This window comes from Cydia pomonella, chromosome 20 (assembly GCF_033807575.1).
Source record: "Cydia pomonella isolate Wapato2018A chromosome 20, ilCydPomo1, whole genome shotgun sequence".
NCBI lineage: Eukaryota > Metazoa > Arthropoda > Insecta > Lepidoptera > Tortricidae > Cydia > Cydia pomonella.
The window spans coordinates 12,937,317-12,954,824 of NC_084722.1; the positions used below are offsets into that span (position 1 = coordinate 12,937,317).

The 17,508-nt window shown below is 40.4% G+C and overlaps 2 protein-coding genes across 4 annotated transcripts in view; one reads left to right on the forward strand and one right to left on the reverse strand.

Moving 5' to 3' along the window:
- The window catches only part of LOC133529137 (uncharacterized), an 11,383-nt gene extending 9,198 nt beyond the window's left edge, over positions 1–2,185 (reverse strand). The window contains exon 1 of the mRNA XM_061866773.1: positions 1,984–2,185. Coding sequence (XP_061722757.1) covers positions 1,984–2,031 — 48 coding nt within the window. The 5' untranslated portion in view covers positions 2,032–2,185. The remainder of the gene's footprint in view (positions 1–1,983) is intronic.
- A 74-nt stretch (positions 2,186–2,259) lies between these two features.
- Positions 2,260–16,069, forward strand: LOC133529139 (cyclin-dependent kinase 1). 3 transcript variants are annotated; one of them, XM_061866778.1, is made up of 7 exons: positions 2,260–2,364; positions 6,967–7,111; positions 9,111–9,245; positions 9,539–9,648; positions 12,506–12,619; positions 13,162–13,264; positions 13,747–16,069. In XM_061866778.1, exons 2-7 carry the CDS (start codon positions 7,028–7,030, stop codon positions 13,924–13,926), a joined length of 726 nt encoding a protein of 241 aa, XP_061722762.1. In that variant the 5' UTR covers positions 2,260–2,364; positions 6,967–7,027; the 3' UTR covers positions 13,927–16,069. The 3 variants fall into 3 exon arrangements, with proteins under 3 accessions (XP_061722762.1, XP_061722761.1, XP_061722760.1); XM_061866777.1 differs by having other exon boundaries at positions 2,264–2,391; XM_061866776.1 differs by lacking the exon at positions 2,260–2,364 and adding an exon at positions 4,714–5,166.
- The last annotated feature ends 1,439 nt before the right edge of the window (positions 16,070–17,508 follow it).

Consider the following 17,508-nt stretch of genomic DNA (forward strand, 5'->3'; position numbering starts at 1 on the left):
ATAACGAATATACACTTTATTTATTAAAATCGAAGTAAATGTAATACACTTGTTAATTCTAGTTTGTTGAAATCATATTGAATCGCCCACGTGTTCATTACATAGAAATATGCCAATGCTTTTTATTAATTGCAGGTATGAATAATAGCTACGATAATAAAAGAGACGTAAGCAAAATATTTGTGTTTACAAAATAAATGGTAGGTACAACGTCTCGTACCTAAGTAGGTACCTACCGTAAAATGGGTTGAGTAGGGAAACTGACAATACTGACATTTAAACCTCGATAAAACTTTTTTTTTACAAGTGGCAAACTGATTTTTATACATAATAAATGGTCCGGTCGTTTGAATTTTAGTTTTTTATGATTTTGTGTAGTTTCATTTCATAAATTTAAAGATAAATACGAAATGGTAGGAAATCCCAGCTCACCCCGTAGTAGGGGTGAGGAGGGATTTCCTACTAAGGTGAGTTTTGAAAATCGTTGGATCGACACTTTGGGATTATGAACATTATAAAATAGCTTGATTTGTTATTAGAATATATTATTTACGTAGCAGTAGCCTGTAAAAACCGACGCACCCTTCGTAATCCCTACTCACCCCATTTTACGGTAGTAATAAAATTTGGTGAATTTAATTTGTCACCATTTTAACCCACCCAAGACATTACTTATCTATCTAAATATATAAACTAGTTCCAAAATATAGATACTAACAAATAATGCTCAACCTAAACCTCTGAATATCGGAGAACCTTGAAATATGAAATACACTTCAAGGTATAGACTTACAATTACAGGTCAAAGATCACTAAGATAAATAAATAAATATTATAGGACATTACACAAATTGATCAAGTCCCACAGTAAGCTCATAAGCAAGGGACCTGTTCGTTCAGCCTTTAAATGGCTTAGTCGTTCATCGAATAGCCCCAACGATTGACTTTCCCGTTTATTTGAATGGGTTTTCCATTTCAAAGATTCAAACAATTATGACACCTGTGGCTGTGCTGTCAACGCGCTAGACAACCAGTCCATCACTTACTTAAACACAAATAAGCAATTTACGAACCGAAAATGGCATAAGCGTTATAATTTATAATCGATCGATACCCCTTCGGCCTTCAAAAGGTTAGCGCTTAGGAACGGGTATCAGTTTACCCGTATTATGAAGCGTATAAAAAACCAATGAAAGGGTTTTAGTTAGCAACGGCTTTGGTAAACAAAGCTTTACGAAATACCCGTCTCAAAATCCTCGAAGGGAATCAGGGAAGGGTCCGATAGGACCCGTCCCTGCTCATGAGGCTTATGTTGTGGGTACTTAGACAACGATACATATAATAAGTATATATAAATATTTAGACGTACATACTTAAATATATACTCGTAGAAAACACCCATGACTCGGGAACAAAAAGTCGTGCTCATCGCACAAATCCTTGTGATTTGAACCCGGGACGATCTGCTTCATAAAAAGGGTCACTGTCCAGTATCCACTAAGCCAGACAGGTCGTCAAAGACTTTTTGAATCTACTCTCAATTTTTTTTGATATGGATATAGGCAGATATATTTTATTATACCTACTTTACAGTTTGTATCGTACCTACTTATATAGTAACACACCCCTGTTACCAAAGAAATATGGACCCCATACATTGGGTTCTAATACACCAGATAAGGTAGGTGTAATGAACCTCGATCGTCAAGGTAAAAATGTTTCTTTTTAATTTTACTTGTATCGAATTTACACACTAATATTATTAATGTGTTGCCATGGTAACTAATACGATTTGACAGTTCCTGGACTAATAATATTAGTCTAATACCGTTCGAGAAATGGGCCCCACTATTAGTCTAATATTATTAGTGTGGTTTCATGGTAACCCAAACGACTTGACATCAGTTTGTGGTCTGACAATATTAGTCTAATACTGTTCGAGAAATGGACCCCTGGCCAAACAAATAACAAAAGAATACTCACATTGTTTATTATCGCCAAACTAAAAACCAAAACTGCCCTCCACCACATTTTTCCACCGCGGTCACATGGATACTCCCAAATGAAACTTCGCCATCTCACCTTCACCTTATAATATTTGATCAATTATCTCATGTAATCTGTAGAGATAGCCTATAGAGATAGTGATACACAGCTCCGGGCACGGTATGTGTGACCGATAGGGTGGACGTGACAAAATTGCTGATTCGTCAAAGATGATTAGTGTCTAGTTATCTGGGTTACCAGTGCGTTGCCGCTCGTCTTTCAATGTGACCTGGGTCATACATAGAATGGCTTTCAACGATGCGACTTTTAGTCCTGGATAATCAACTGCCTGTTAGCCTGCCTACGAAGCAGGTCCAGGTAAGGAGGTCCCGGGCTCAGATCCTGGTAAGGGCATTTATTCATGTATTCATCACAAATTATAGTTTCTGAGTTATGAATGTATTTATATTTAAAAATGTCGGCGCGAAGAGTTGATTTCCCATAGAAAATATTAATTTCGTCCCTTTTTCCCAAGTTCGGTGTTTTTCACTATACAACACACATACATACATTATTATACAGTACCTGGGCGACCGAGCTTAGCTCGGTTATAACTATTTATTGTAATATGGTGGTCTATAGGTGATAATCTTAACTACATTTTTTTACTAAATTAAACTTGTCTAAAACAATAAAAATTAAAAAATTATATATAAACTTGAACATATAAAAAAAAAAAACAAAAGTTAGTCACCGGGCGAGATTCGAACCCGTAACACTCGTTTAGCAGTCCGCGTCTTAACCCGCTGGACCAGACAGATAATGGCCAGCAACTCGAAATTTGCGACCATATTCTGCGTCGAAAGAAAAACGCATGAAAACTCGAAAACACGCGTTTTCCCAAACATAAGACTAATCTAGATCGATTGTTTACCCCCAAAAACCCCCATATACCAAATTTCAGCAAAATCGTTAGAGCCGTTTCCGAGATCACAGAAATATATATATATATATAATTATATACATATATATACAAGAATTGCTCGTTTAAAGGTATAAGATTATGAAGTTTTGAAAAGAAGATTCGCTTCGCCACTTTGTCTTCTGACATTCGAGACACGTGCCCACACCACCGCAGCTGCCGCCTCATCAGATACACCTCAATGCCTCCGACATTTGCGCGTCTCAAGACGTTTGTATTTCTAACCCGGTCCGTCCATTTGATGTTCATGATGTGATGTCTGGGAGGCATTTGAAGTGGAATCTGTCGAGTGTACGGATATGCTTACGGTAAAGGACCCACGTCTCAGATGAGTAGAACAGATTCGGCAGCACTGCTGCCATGTATACTCTAATTTTAGTGGAGAGCTTTAGGTCATGAGAGCGAACTACATTGCGCCGAAGTTTCCCGAACGCCGCAGCCAGTGCCGGATTAACCATTAAGCAAAATAAGCACTTGCTTAGGACACCACGTCTAGGGGGGCACCAAAATCGTAGGAAAAAAAAACGCACAGGCTGCATCAGCATCGCAGTCGTAGTGTAGTACTTATGTACACGAAACTTTTTGGTATGTGTCTACCAATCTAATTACGAAGGGTCGTAAGAGAGTGAGGACACGTAAGCACATCTCCAACCTTACGCGGAGGCCCTCAAAGATCATGGTCAAAAAATCTTACCGTCGGGCTTGTGGCCAACTGATTTTCTCGACGATTATTTTTTTGATTACCGATTTTGTAGCGAATTTTGCTCTCTTGAACACCAGATGTGTCGGCCAGGCCGAGTTTCTGCAGAGCCGCGATCCTGCGATCTAATTGTCAAAGTGTTATAAAGGGCCCCGCGAAGGCCGAAAACCAAAAGTATCTTATCAAGTTGCGCTTTCGAGGTAAGCCAAAGGCTGAGCAGTAGGAGAACCGTGATTACATAGGTTCGATTTCAAGCCACTCTTTTGCAGTTCGGCGTTAAGTCTTATACGACGCTAGGCCTTCTACTTTATGCAAATTGCCTCATTTTCACTTGGCTATGGATCCAAGATATATTTCTGTGATCTCGGAAACGGCTCTAACGATTTCGCTGAAATTTGGTATATGGGGGTTTTTGGGGGTATACAATCGATCTAGATTAGTCTTATGTTTGGGAAAACGCGTGTTTTCGAGTTTTCAAACGTTTTTCTTTCGACGCAGAATATGGTCGCTAATTTCGTGTTACCGGCCACTGTCCGTCTGGTCCAGCGGGTTAAGACGCGGACGGCTAGAAACGAGTGTTACGGGTTCGAATCTCGCCCGGTGACTATCTTTTGTTATTTTTTTATATGTTCATGTTTATATATAATTTTTTAATTTTTATTGTTTTAGTCAAGTTTAATTTAGTAAATGTACTTAAGATTATCACCTATACACCACCATACGAGATCCACTCGGTACGAGATCCAGTTAAGCATTATAATTGATACAAAGATGCCTGCACTACCTAATGTACTTTAACAGCCTGCACTATGGTCTTAATGTTTTAAAAATCTGCGTAAAATGGATTGATTATATTATATCATTGCCAGTATTGTTATGATCGAAATTAGGTAAAATAAATGACAGAATAAATACGTAAAAGAAATAAAAAATAGTGTTGCTTCATTCATATAATTTCAGGTCTTACATATATAATTTTCACATAAAAATTTACATGTCACTCTCATTTTCAATGTACATTTTTTGTCAAAACCAATATAAAAAATCTTTAGTGTGGTATTTGTTGCGATTTATATGGCAACATTTAAGCGTACACAAACCAACTGCTCGTCAAGAGAATTTTAAAAAGTTTTCGTTTGAAGTCGTTATTCGGGTACGTTACGGCAATAATTATCAGAAACAAGAAGAATTGGCGGGATATTAACCATAAACATATAATTGTAGTCTTAGAAACCGGGTTTGTGAACGAATTTATCCATGTGCTCGTAAAATTAAAAGAGATCTATTGCTTTGTCTCTAGATCTGAAACTGACAACGTTTTTTCATAGGCTTAGAATTTTTATTTAGAAATGGAAGACTTCATTAAGATAGAGAAAATTGGTGAAGGTACTTATGGTGTGGTGTACAAAGGAAAAAACAAAGTGACCGGCCAGTTTGTGGCTATGAAGAAAATTAGGTTGGAGGCCGATGATGAAGGCATACCCTCTACCGCAATCAGGTTAGTTTTCATCCTCTAGTTACATCAAATATATTCACAGAACACTGCTATATTACGAATGTCTACATCTAAAACTAAACCGTAAAAAATTAAGTCTTCTATTTTCCTAACCTAACTCATTTCATTTCCTGTTTAATTCAAGTATTTATCTATCATATTATCCTATGTAAGTCTCTCACTAATTTTAATGATATTCGTTAGAACTAGATCGTATTATATGCAAAATATTTATGTTTATGCTTAATTTGCAAATGTAGCAGAATGAATTGACTAAGCTGACATAAGCATTGACTTAATAGCTTATGAAATGACATGCAATTATATGTTTATTATTTTTTACACTATAATATTCATGAAACGTGGTTTATAATTGCTTGGAAAGCTTGTAATAATAGTGTTTCATCCATGTACACTTATTTGATAGCCAACTCAAATACGAATGTCTTTGCCTTTATATCGGCCAGCTGTGGCAACATGGTTCCATTTTTAACACCTGTCAATATACCCGTCACTTTCGCGCTTACATTCTTGTTAGAATGTGACAGGCATGGTGACAAATGATAAAGAGCCTACCATATTAGCCCTACAGTAGTAGGTCTGCCGTCTGTCTCAGTTTCCTTAGATTTGTCCTTGTATAATTTGTCCAGGGAGTGTCTGAGGTCTAAGAAAACAAGGTATTAAAAGCCTCTGGGGAAAACAAGGACATTTTGCATTTCTAAAAGTAATAAGTCAGGAAAAATGTGATTTCACTGAAACATCTAACTTCAACTTTTTAACTGGCATTAAGTGGTTACTTCTTTTAACTTGTAGTCTCCCAGAGGCATACGAAAAGGTCTCCCATTCCATTCTTTAATGAATAATTATTTTGACAAATCATAATTGCATTTGTCTTTGTAAGTTTAAAAAATAGCTAGAAAGCTTAAAGCTAGATAGGCATAGGTCTCACAGTAACCCATACAAAAACATTCTGAGCGACTGAGTAGTGAGGGCTTGGAACAAACTCCCAGAAGAAGTGGTTTCAGCACAAAATGTGAACCAGTTTAAAAAGAAATTAGACAAGCATATTATATCTGCTACTCATTCATGATAACTATCTTTATGATTACTGGATATAGGTCATATCAGCTGTCATAACTGCCTGCCTGCTTATTAAATAATAAAGTTTTGGCATGATGGTGGCTAGAGATTATGGATGGTTAGGTAGATTCAGTTAAGGCCAAGGCTATGTACAATATTTTACATTTGGTCCATGAAATGTCTTGGTCCGTGTAGAAGTGCCTCGGCCAGGCCAGGTGGCGCGCGCGTTTTCTTCACTTGAGCATAACACCTCGGCCTACGCATGTCTACACTGGCAGACACTATGCTTTGTGTGGACCCGCCTACTTAAGTAGACCTGTAAGTGTGTGTTTTTCTGTCTGTATGTTTTTTTACAATCTTATATTTAGTTTCATCTGTCCCAATGTCTGTTTGTAATTTTGCAAGATTTGATTACAGAAGAAAAATTTTTTTTTTTTTTTTAAGTTAAATTTGACCCACTTCCTGGTTTCCAATATAGCTTAAAATTTGCATACATATGTAAGTTAAGTGACAATGCAATATTATGGTACATTTGAGCAGATCTGATGACCGGAGACAGGAGGTGGCCATTGGAACTCTGATATAATACTGCAAACTAATTGTGTTTTGGGTTGATAGAATTGTTTCAATAAGTATTAGTTGCCTGTGGAAAGAAAAGTACAGGCAGCAATAAAAGCTTGGATGAAAAATTAAATTTTTGACAAAAACTTATTTCTTTTACAGAGAAATATCGCTACTTAAGGAACTTAATCACCCGAACATTGTGAAACTGGAAGATGTGCTCATGGAGGAGGCCCGGCTGTTCCTCATCTTTGAGTTCCTCTCCATGGACCTCAAGAAATACATGGACTCCCTTGGCTCCGGGAGGGTAAGTACCTAATATTAAAGGTAGTTTATTTTTCAAGTAGGCATATTATCACCTACTATAGTCTCCTAGACATGAGACAATGATTTAATTGCTAGTCGGTTTCGTTAGTTTCTGGTTTGGACCATGCATGTGTCTGTCAGTAATCTGTGGCAAAGTTTCCATTAAACTTAATACCCACCAGGGATAATACTTATGTCTCTGTTGCTTCTTCATGCTTAAGAGTCCACAGCAAGCTTGATTCTCCATACAAACGGAGTTTAAAACAAGTAGCTAGATTACTGATACTTGGAGTAACCCCAGACAGCAGATCTTGCAGCAAGGACTAGGGAGGGAGACTACAAGGGGGAGGCGATATTGATACAAAATAGCACTGTATGTTGCTGCAGCATGACTGCTGATTCAACCTAAGCGGCAGCGAGTCGGTGGATTGTGTCACCTTTCCACCATCACACCGGCTAAGTCTCAAACGCAAACAGAATATGCTCGCACACCGGCTCATTACGTAACAACCCCTGCCACCCCGCAACCCGAGACACCGGAGCACCCAGTAGATAGGTAGGACTGAAGTGTAGGGTTTGCAGTCAAGATAGTAGGAGAGACAGGAAATTTTCAGCCGACCTGAATACAAGGCATCGCGTGAAGTCAGCATTGGGCAGATAGATACTTCACTTTGTGTGTAATAAATACCAGGTGTAAAGAAAACTGCACTATATCACTTTTAAAAAAACCGGTCAAGTGCAAGTTCGTTTTACTCGCGCATTGAGGATTCCGGACAAACTTTGAATTATCTCGTGTAACTATAAAAGTGAAAGGCTTTTGATCAGAAGTACCTATGCTAAGTATCACTGGACTTAATCGACCCGGAATAGGAACCGTGATTCTGATTATGTACCTTTTATATCGTTTTGAGCTACCGATATTACCCTGATATTCCTGGTGTTACCAGATAAGAAGATGCATGTAACTGCGTCGAAATATCGGGAGTTCAAAAACAATATAAAAGGTAATCACGATTCATATCCCGGTCGATTTAAGTATAGTGAAACTAACCGTGAATAATTCAAAACTGTTACCTATACTAAGTATAATTGTGTATAGCGCTATCTATCGGCTAATTAGCTCGATGTAATGAATGAACATATTTTTATTTGTAGAACTTACAGCAAACTTAAATTTAAAATAAATCAACACTGATTGGGGAATGCAATCCCTCAGTGCGACAAGTAGGGACAGTCAACCCAATCCGCCATCATTCGTAGGATGCTGTTGGGACTGCCACGCTTCTGGCGCATCAGGGATGCTTCGCGTGCACGCATGGTAGCATAGAAACAGTCCAGGCGTGTTATAATCAATACCTTTAAGAGCGTGTCAACGCCCAATGCCCTTGAAATTTATGTTTTTTTTTTTAAGAAAAGCTATTTGTTTTAGAAAAGAAAAAATGTTAATATTCATTATGTTTCAAAGACCGTGGCCATACTCGATACATGATTGAAATAAATCGGCTCAATAGAAAATAATTAGTCTCAAAATCACCATTAATCGGTTCTGTCTTAATTTTTTTAACTTATGGGTCTGTAATTAAAATCACAATTTCAAAACATTTATACACCTAAACCACTTAACAAGTAATATTATACAAATAATCCACATTTTATTTTAATTTCAATAGTTTTCTTATCCAAGGCTCAGTAACATGCGTCAGTGCTATCTCTATTACTCCGATACAAATAGACAGTTTTAGGCATTGACAGCCTCTTAAGACCGTGGACTGGACGCAAGCAACGCATACATTACGCTCGACCACATGTATGGGCGGCCTTGATTGCTGCTCACCGCGCCGCGTCCGCTTGCGTCCAGTCCGCAGCATAACATACTCATTAGCCGGGTTCACACAGGGTCCAAACCACACAGAGAGCGCCGTACTGTGCGTAAGGAAATTGCCTCGCGCGTATGCTTGCTCAGTGTGGACCCGGCTATTAGCATTTTTTTGTATTAACAGATGATGAGCCCTAACATAGTGAAGAGCTACCTGTATCAGATCAACAGTGCTATCCTGTACTGCCACCAGCGAAGAATCCTGCATCGTGACTTGAAACCACAGAATCTACTTATTGACCAGACTGGTATCATAAAGGTATGCTCTTTGTCTTTATTTAACCTTTTGAACACCACGCCTATCGCAAGCGGCGCGTAATCGTAAACCTTGTCGGTACGCATGAAGGTTGATATTGGGCTGTAGCCGCGCGCGTCATATGACGTCTTTGGCGGTCAAAAGGTTAAACTTTTTTCGCACCGTGTCTGAAATAAATCTATTTAATGGAATAATTAATGAACGAAATAAACAAGGAGGTCCCGCGCTGCCTCCAACAGTTTTAGCACGCTTCCTAATACATAGTTACGTGTTCTCATTGATTGTTGATCGCCCAGGTGGCGGACTTCGGGCTGGGGCGCGCGTTCGGCGTGCCGGTGCGCGTGTACACGCACGAGGTGGTCACGCTGTGGTACCGCGCGCCCGAGGTGCTGCTCGGCAGCCAGAGGTGAGCCCCGCCGCCCGCCACTCGCGGACACGTCCGCACCCTAGCTCCCTCGCTCCCTCACAGTCTACCGAGCGACATAGATGTCGTGTACACGCACGAGGTGGTCACGCTGTGGTACCGCGCGCCCGAGGTGCTGCTCGGCAGCCAGAGGTGAGCCCCGCCGCCCGCCACTCGCGGACACGTCCGCACCCTAGCTCCCTCGCTCCCTCACAGTCTACCGAGCGACATAGATGTCGTGTACACGCACGAGGTGGTCACGCTGTGGTACCGCGCGCCCGAGGTGCTGCTCGGCAGCCAGAGGTGAGCCCCGCCGCCCGCCACTCGCGGACACGTCCGCACCCTAGCTCCCTCGCTCCCTCACAGTCTACCGAGCGACATAGATGTCGTGTACACGCACGAGGTGGTCACGCTGTGGTACCGCGCGCCCGAGGTGCTGCTCGGCAGCCAGAGGTGAGCCCCGCCGCCCGCCACTCGCGGACACGTCCGCACCCTAGCTCCCTCGCTCCCTCACAGTCTACCGAGCGACATAGATGTCGTGTACACGCACGAGGTGGTCACGCTGTGGTACCGCGCGCCCGAGGTGCTGCTCGGCAGCCAGAGGTGAGCCCCGCCGCCCGCCACTCGCGGACACGTCCGCACCCTAGCTCCCTCGCTCCCTCACAGTCTACCGAGCGACATAGATGTCGTGTACACGCACGAGGTGGTCACGCTGTGGTACCGCGCGCCCGAGGTGCTGCTCGGCAGCCAGAGGTGAGCCCCGCCGCCCGCCACTCGCGGACACGTCCGCACCCTAGCTCCCTCGCTCCCTCACAGTCTACCGAGCGACATAGATGTCGTGTACACGCACGAGGTGGTCACGCTGTGGTACCGCGCGCCCGAGGTGCTGCTCGGCAGCCAGAGGTGAGCCCCGCCGCCCGCCACTCGCGGACACGTCCGCACCCTAGCTCCCTCGCTCCCTCACAGTCTACCGAGCGACATAGATCACGTGCATATGCATAAAGTTCAATTTCAGTTTTGATACTTCGGTGATGATTTTGTGTTTGACACGGCGTCGAAAAGGTTAACCTATTCACTGCAGGAGAGCCGTTTCAACACGAACCAGTTGGTGAGTAAAGATATGCCGAGCTCCGAGGTAAACTCGTATGCGGCCGCGATGCCTCGGACGAGACACGTCTTTATGTACTAATGTCGTTATTCGTAAAAGAGCTAAAAGCCTCAATTAGCTATTTATCGTTTGTCTTCTATATTGGGTGTTCTGCCTTTTCGCCGAAATTTTACTGTCCGAATTTCACTTGCCAACCAATTTTTCGGGGATGATTTACTTTGGCAAGCAATATTCGTCAAATTTTCATTATGATAACATTTTACTTGGTAGAATTATTGAATTGAAAATATTTATTTCAGTTTGACATCCATATTTGTTAGTATAACTTAGGAAATAATGTAAATTTTTGTACATAATATAATATAACAACTATACAATGTGTTTGTCTACGTATAGTGGAACCGTTAACCACGTATAGTACGATGAATTTTATCGACAAATCACCCCCCATACCTATGTTTTTTCTCAATCATTTTAAAACTGCACCCCTTCAAAGGTTTATGGCGCTAAACACGACTGCCCTTGGTTAATGTACCATTATCCGTCCATTTACCTATCACAGATTTAAAAAAACAAGATTCATTCGATAGCTTATGAATTAGGGCATAAATTTGAAGCGTAAATGTCACAGAGAATTTTCCACAAGTACTCGAGAATTAATAACAAAGATAAAAATTGTCTTCAAAAATTTTCTTTTTTTTTTACATTTTATCTTTTTTTTTCGAAAACGAGGTCGTTGACCTGTACTTTTTTTATTGTTAAATGATAGTACAGGATATCAGCTAAAAGTTGACATCAATATTATAACACTAGTTAAAACATTTCACAAGTTACTCGAGTCCAAACAAGACCTGCGTGTGAGTACATTTGACTCTCCAAATAATTCAATTAGCTAAAAATGTATTAATACAATTACGTGACAGAGTCAAAATAGGTGCGACGACGAGCGAAACGAGGAGGAGCATGTTAGGCTAACTGCGACCAAACAGCGCGCGAAGCGAGCGTGTCTCGGCAGCGGCAGTTGGGCACAAGAAGACTTTTTTTGCATTTTACGACGTTAAATTAAAAAATAAACCTTTTATGTTTTGTATTAAACTTAAGAAGTCATTCTGCTATCTAAAACGTTGCGTTTCAAAAAGTATATTTTTTAAGTATATTTGTTGGCCAAACATATTGCACACTGATTTAGGGATCTTGACTTATGCATTTGCAAGAAAGGCTTGAGGCTAATAAAGTTTTATGAATAGGGTATAAGCTGTTACCCCACAAGGCGGTAAGGCTGGCCGCAGGCCTGATGATGACTTTATGATACCAATCTGCCATGATGCACCATCCCTGCCGACGTGCGCAAGGCTGAAATCGGAAATTTACTGTAACTACCTACGTTCCTGATACCTGCTGTTTTTAAGCTTTTATTTAGTTTTTACCTTTGCTAATGAAAATGAGTCGGGTTCACATAGAACGAGCCGCCTCGGGAGGAAATTTCCGTGCGAAGCAGCTACTGAGCTGCTGCGCGTCCGCGGCCGCGGCACGTCTACACAGACTGCTGCAGACGTGCTGCTGCTGCGGCCACATTGCCTCGGGCGCAGCACGTCTCCGTCTCTACCAACCGAGCTGCTACGCGCGGCAATTTCCTTACGAGGCGGCTCGTTCTGCGTGGACCCCGCCTATTATCTAAACGAAAGTTCATTTGAAAAAACAAGCCCATGTTGTAATAGTTTTTATTGTATATGACATGTGTTTTATTTCCAGGTACTCGTGCCCAGTTGACATATGGTCACTCGGCTGCATCTTCTCCGAAATGTCCTCCAAGAAACCACTGTTCCAAGGCGATTCTGAAATAGACCAGCTTTTCCGAATCTTTAGGTATGTAATTTTTAGGAATCTAGGAACCTAGTCTGGCTTAGCAATTGTAAAAAAACTGTCACTTAAGAGGGAAGAGTTGCTTTCTGAATCTAACGACGTAACGGTAATTTTTCTTTGAAATTATATTTCGGGTTTCGACTAACTAAATCTTAACAAATCACTTTGATTTTGATGTCAATCGCTTCAGAATAATATATTCTATATTATATAATATATTCAGAATAATATAATATATAACTTTTCACATCGTTTTTTGCGAAAGTTTTGCATAGTTTCTACATTATATGCTTCTCGTCCACTTCGAAATACGGCGGATTATTTTGTTCGGAAACATGGAGGTAGATCATAAAAAAATAGTTTCGTGTGGATTCCTTTCAGTCCGAGGGATCTAAATTTGCCAGGCCGAAATAACCTTGAGGTATACAATTTATAATTGAATTTTGACTGTAATTGCCGACCCGAATCGCTTTCGTGGGACTCGCGGCGTTAAATCAAAAGAAATAATATGCGTCACAAGCCAGTCATAATGTGCATACCTGCAGAATGTTGCGCACACCCACGGAGGAGATCTGGCCCGGCGTCACGTCGCTGCCGGACTACAAGCCCACCTTCCCCAACTGGAACACTTTTAACCTATACAACCATGTGAGTACTCATTCATTATTAACCAAAAGTGGTGCAGCTATATGTGGCAGTGTGGCAATGTCATCAGTAATGTAATATTTTTATTAAACTTTGTTATGTTCAAGCTGGTGCTCAGTTAGCTCAGGATGGTATTTCACCTGTTTTTTGTTTGTGTGTGTTGGTACTTGCATCTTACATTTTGCTAAGTGAGAAAATGAGACGCAATGCACATTGGACAGGTGGAATGCCATCCTTAGACGGACTTCAGCGCTTAAATTCTTTAAGTTCGAACTTCCGTAATTTTTAAGGTTTAAAATAATAAAAAAGAACATTTTCTTGTTAACGTGTAATTTTTTAGAAATATAGTTGTTTTATTCTGCGTATTTAAAATGGTTGTTTTCTTTTAATGTGAAATAATTGACTTTGATCAGTCATTAGAATATAGTTCAACCGATCCCTCATTACTGCTGTATCTGCTTTTTAACCAAAAACATCACGTTCAGGTACCAAACCTAGACCAGGTGGGCATGGACCTCCTCCGCAAGATGCTGGTGTACGACCCGATGAAGCGCATCAGCGCCAAGGACGCGCGCCGCCACCGCTACTTCCGCGACGTGCGCCTCCCGCCCGGCCTGCGCGCGCCCGACGCGCCGCCCGGCGACGGCGCCGTGGCCAGTCTGTGACACGGAGCGCGTTGTAAACACTTGTTTAGTGTAAGAAAAATTCTTCCTTCAAAGGCAGTTGACTCCTTGTAAACGATACTGTCCTGTTAAGGCAAATAGCGCAATTTGAGGCTGTTTTTGTCGTTTTCTTAACTTTGTTACGTAGCTAAGGTTCATTCATCGAGTCGTGGGGGCATAACCTTTTTCTTATACTTTACAACTCTTCTACAATTAATAGTGTTGGGAATAATACCTTAGTCTCCTGCTGAGCCCATACGCTTTAAGTCTAAGTTAGCAAAATATCTTTGAAATGTGACACTAAGCAGCGTGCGACCTCAAACGGATTCCAAGGTAAAATATTACAAGGGACTTGTCACATCTCGACGACATTGACGAATAAATTAAAATTAAGCGGGTCCACATAAAACGAGCCGCCTCGCGAGGAAATTGCCGCGCGAGGCAGCTCGGTCTGTGTAGACATGCCTCGGCCGAGGCCCGTAGCAATGTGTGTAGGCTTTTACGGTTTCGGCCCGAAGAAAATATTCTACGGATACGTCGCTAGAGTCAGACCAAGATAAGTTGGCAGCGATTTTGACAGCCCAGACAGTACAAGTGTTATTTTTAACGTCAAACTTCTATGAAATTATGACATTTACTTACACTTACACCGGCTGGGCTATCAAAATCGCTGCCAACTTATCTTGATCTGACTCTAATACACTTTGGACCTAGAAATTTGACAGGTGGAATACCACTCTAAGACAACCTGTGACTTCATAACAGGAAAAGGTTTATTAAAGTTTTATCTTGTTTATTTTACAGAATAATATACTTTGTTTTCCTCCTATTATGAGACTATGAGAACACTTATTTAACTAAAGAAATAAATTAACTCTACAAACATCGCTCACACAGCAACTTTTACATTCGGACCAATAGACGGGTCCACACAGAGCGAGCACGCGCGAGGCAATTTCCTCGCGCACATAACGGCCAGTGTAGACGTGACCCGGCTAATCCCGCAAAAATGTTGACTCATAGAAAATATTGACATCAAATTAGACAAAATGTATGAAACAGCTAATTCTTGGTTGTTTCGTAAAATCTGGGGGTTGGTCCCATATAGTAAATGTGGCTCAATATGACATACAGTACCGGCCAATAATATATCACCATGGAGGTGAGGAGGTTTTTAAGGTAGAATAGCGAATGAGTCCCACTAACACTACAATAATAATTGCTGTATGCTCTTTTTCTCGGAGCCTCGTGTCTGGTACGCAGGCGTGTGTGTTTATGTATGTGCCAAAGTGTGTAAACGTGGGCAAGCGTCTACACTAGAGAGAAAGGAAAACGGATCAGTTTTTTATGGTATTGCTATAAAAAGTGCCCTGTTGTAACTGATCTGAGTTTATTGTATATGTATAATTTTTGCCAGTTATCCCTTTAATAATTATTTTAGTTCAAATTTGAAAATATACGATGAATGCCTAATCTTAATCTAATCTTGTTTAATCTTAGTCTAACCTTGTTTTATTCGATAGCAGAGGAAAGTAATGGAATTTAGAGAAAGAAATCGTTGGTTAAGAGTGTAAACCTGCTAAATCCATTTTGAAATTAATTTATTTTTAACTTTAATATCTATCAAATTAGGTTAATCTCTATTTTCAAAAATAGATTTAGTAGGTTTACACTCTTAGCCAACGAAATATAAAGACTGCAAATTTCCCTCTAAAAGCTGTAACACACGGGCGTACCGGACCGCGACCTTTGTCTGGTCAGTATATCTCATCTCGCTCTCGCTTATAGATCCTTGACGGACGTACGGCGGACCACTTTCCACACGATCGAACAGGCCTCAGGTCCGGTACGCCGACCTGTTACAAATATAACACTTAAAATAAATTTCATAATCGTAAGAAAAGCATATCACGAAAGACTCGACGAAATACTAATCTATAGGATATTTTCTCATTTAAATTCGAAACAATTTTAATTTGTCCCTAGAATTAAAAAATATAGAATAAATGTTTTTGTCATGTGGGTAAACTGCTGTATCTATTATGTTATTGGAATTATGGAATGAAATGCATTTTTTAACAAATAAGATTGATTTAATTTGTCGGTAATTGTAATATACTGTAATAATAATTGATATTTTTAGTAATCTGCTCTTTTATTTATATACCTATCACATACATGTATAGTCAGTACCAGAAGTTGTTAAGCAGGACATCTTAACCGTTTGACCACCAAAGATGTCAACTAAATTTACTCGCGGCGTTATGCCCTTTAAAGAGGCCCAAAAAAATCAAAATATCAATATCCAGTGAGTTATTTCCAAAAACTGACAGGCCGATATCGTCCGGCGAACAAGTAATCAGTGGGCCCCCTAACCCTTCCATCTCTGGAGCCATTAGCTGTAACGACTTCTCTGGACGACCAATTTTGAGCCTCTTTAAGGGCCATAAAAACCGGTGTAACCGATTATTTCTTAGCAGTCGCTTAGCTGTGAGCCTCGTATGGTAGTTATAAGATCTTTCGATAATGGGTCATCTACTTATTAGTAGAACGTAGTATAACATATCTATGGCTGGTGGGACAGATAAAAAAGAAAAAGTTGACCCATGTAGGTATTATAATTTAACCTTTTGAACGCTTTGTCATAAACACAAACATGACTCGAACGCCAAGCTCCCGGCAGTGGGCGACACTCCTCTTTTCGGCTTCTCCCGGCACCATTCGGCTCAGCATTCCTCCGAGCAATTATTAGGGTTGGCACAACTTGACGTCCCTATACGTGAACGACCACAGATAGGATGACTTGAATTTTGACAACCCTAAATGGCCGAAAGGAAAAGTGCCATACATTAGAAAGGGACAGCATAATTCGACCCTGAATCGCTGTCAAACTTCGGTTTAGCAAGTGTTATTTCTGTACGATAGTAGATACTATTGTTTATTATGTGCTCCCGGGCGCAAGCGAGCTAATGTGATCCTTACTTGAAAGCATCTCGAAAGTGTGAAGGTTACTTTGACAGCGTACGTCATTGACACCTATAGTTGTTCTTGGCGCTGTGGGCACGATTAGTAACGACGCCTTTAGGGGTTCTTGGCGTTCAAAGGGTTAAGTAATTTAACGATGTGAAATAAAAAATACTGCATATAATAAAATATATTTATTGCTTTATTGAACACTACGTTAAGTTATACTAAATGACTGTAAACAGGGCATTTGCTCTTAAGAGACTCCTAACTTATACTAATAACGGCTTCAACTCGTGTTAAACAAAATGATTCCTTGTACTAAGAAATATATTAAATATTTCTTTAATATCAGGTTACAAAACTACTACGCAACATATCTAGCATATATATTTGGCAGTTTCCACTAGCTTTTTTGACAGGAAATTATTAGGTGTTCCTAATTTTTTTATTGCTGCTTGTAGAAATAGAAGATAAATAGGTAGCATAGAGAAGTAAGTAAAATTATACATACATACATAGATCAAAACCCGTTTATAAGTTTGAAGAGGAAAAAGGACAGCCGATTCTCCGTACAAACGTAGTCCCTATTTTACTCCCTGGATATTGATATTTTGTTTA

What these genes read in the sequence shown, in the direction of transcription:
- LOC133529139 (XM_061866776.1), top strand. Translation starts at nt 5,018, where the DNA reads ATGGAAGACTTCATTAAGATAGAGAAAATTGGTGAAGGTACTTATGGT. An exon ending in ACTCCCTTGGCTCCGGGAGG is followed by an intron (nt 7,112 to 9,110) that starts GTAAGTACCTAA and finishes TTGTATTAACAG; the next exon opens with ATGATGAGCCCTAACATAGT. An exon ending in ACCAGACTGGTATCATAAAG is followed by an intron (nt 9,246 to 9,538) that starts GTATGCTCTTTG and finishes TTGATCGCCCAG; the next exon opens with GTGGCGGACTTCGGGCTGGG.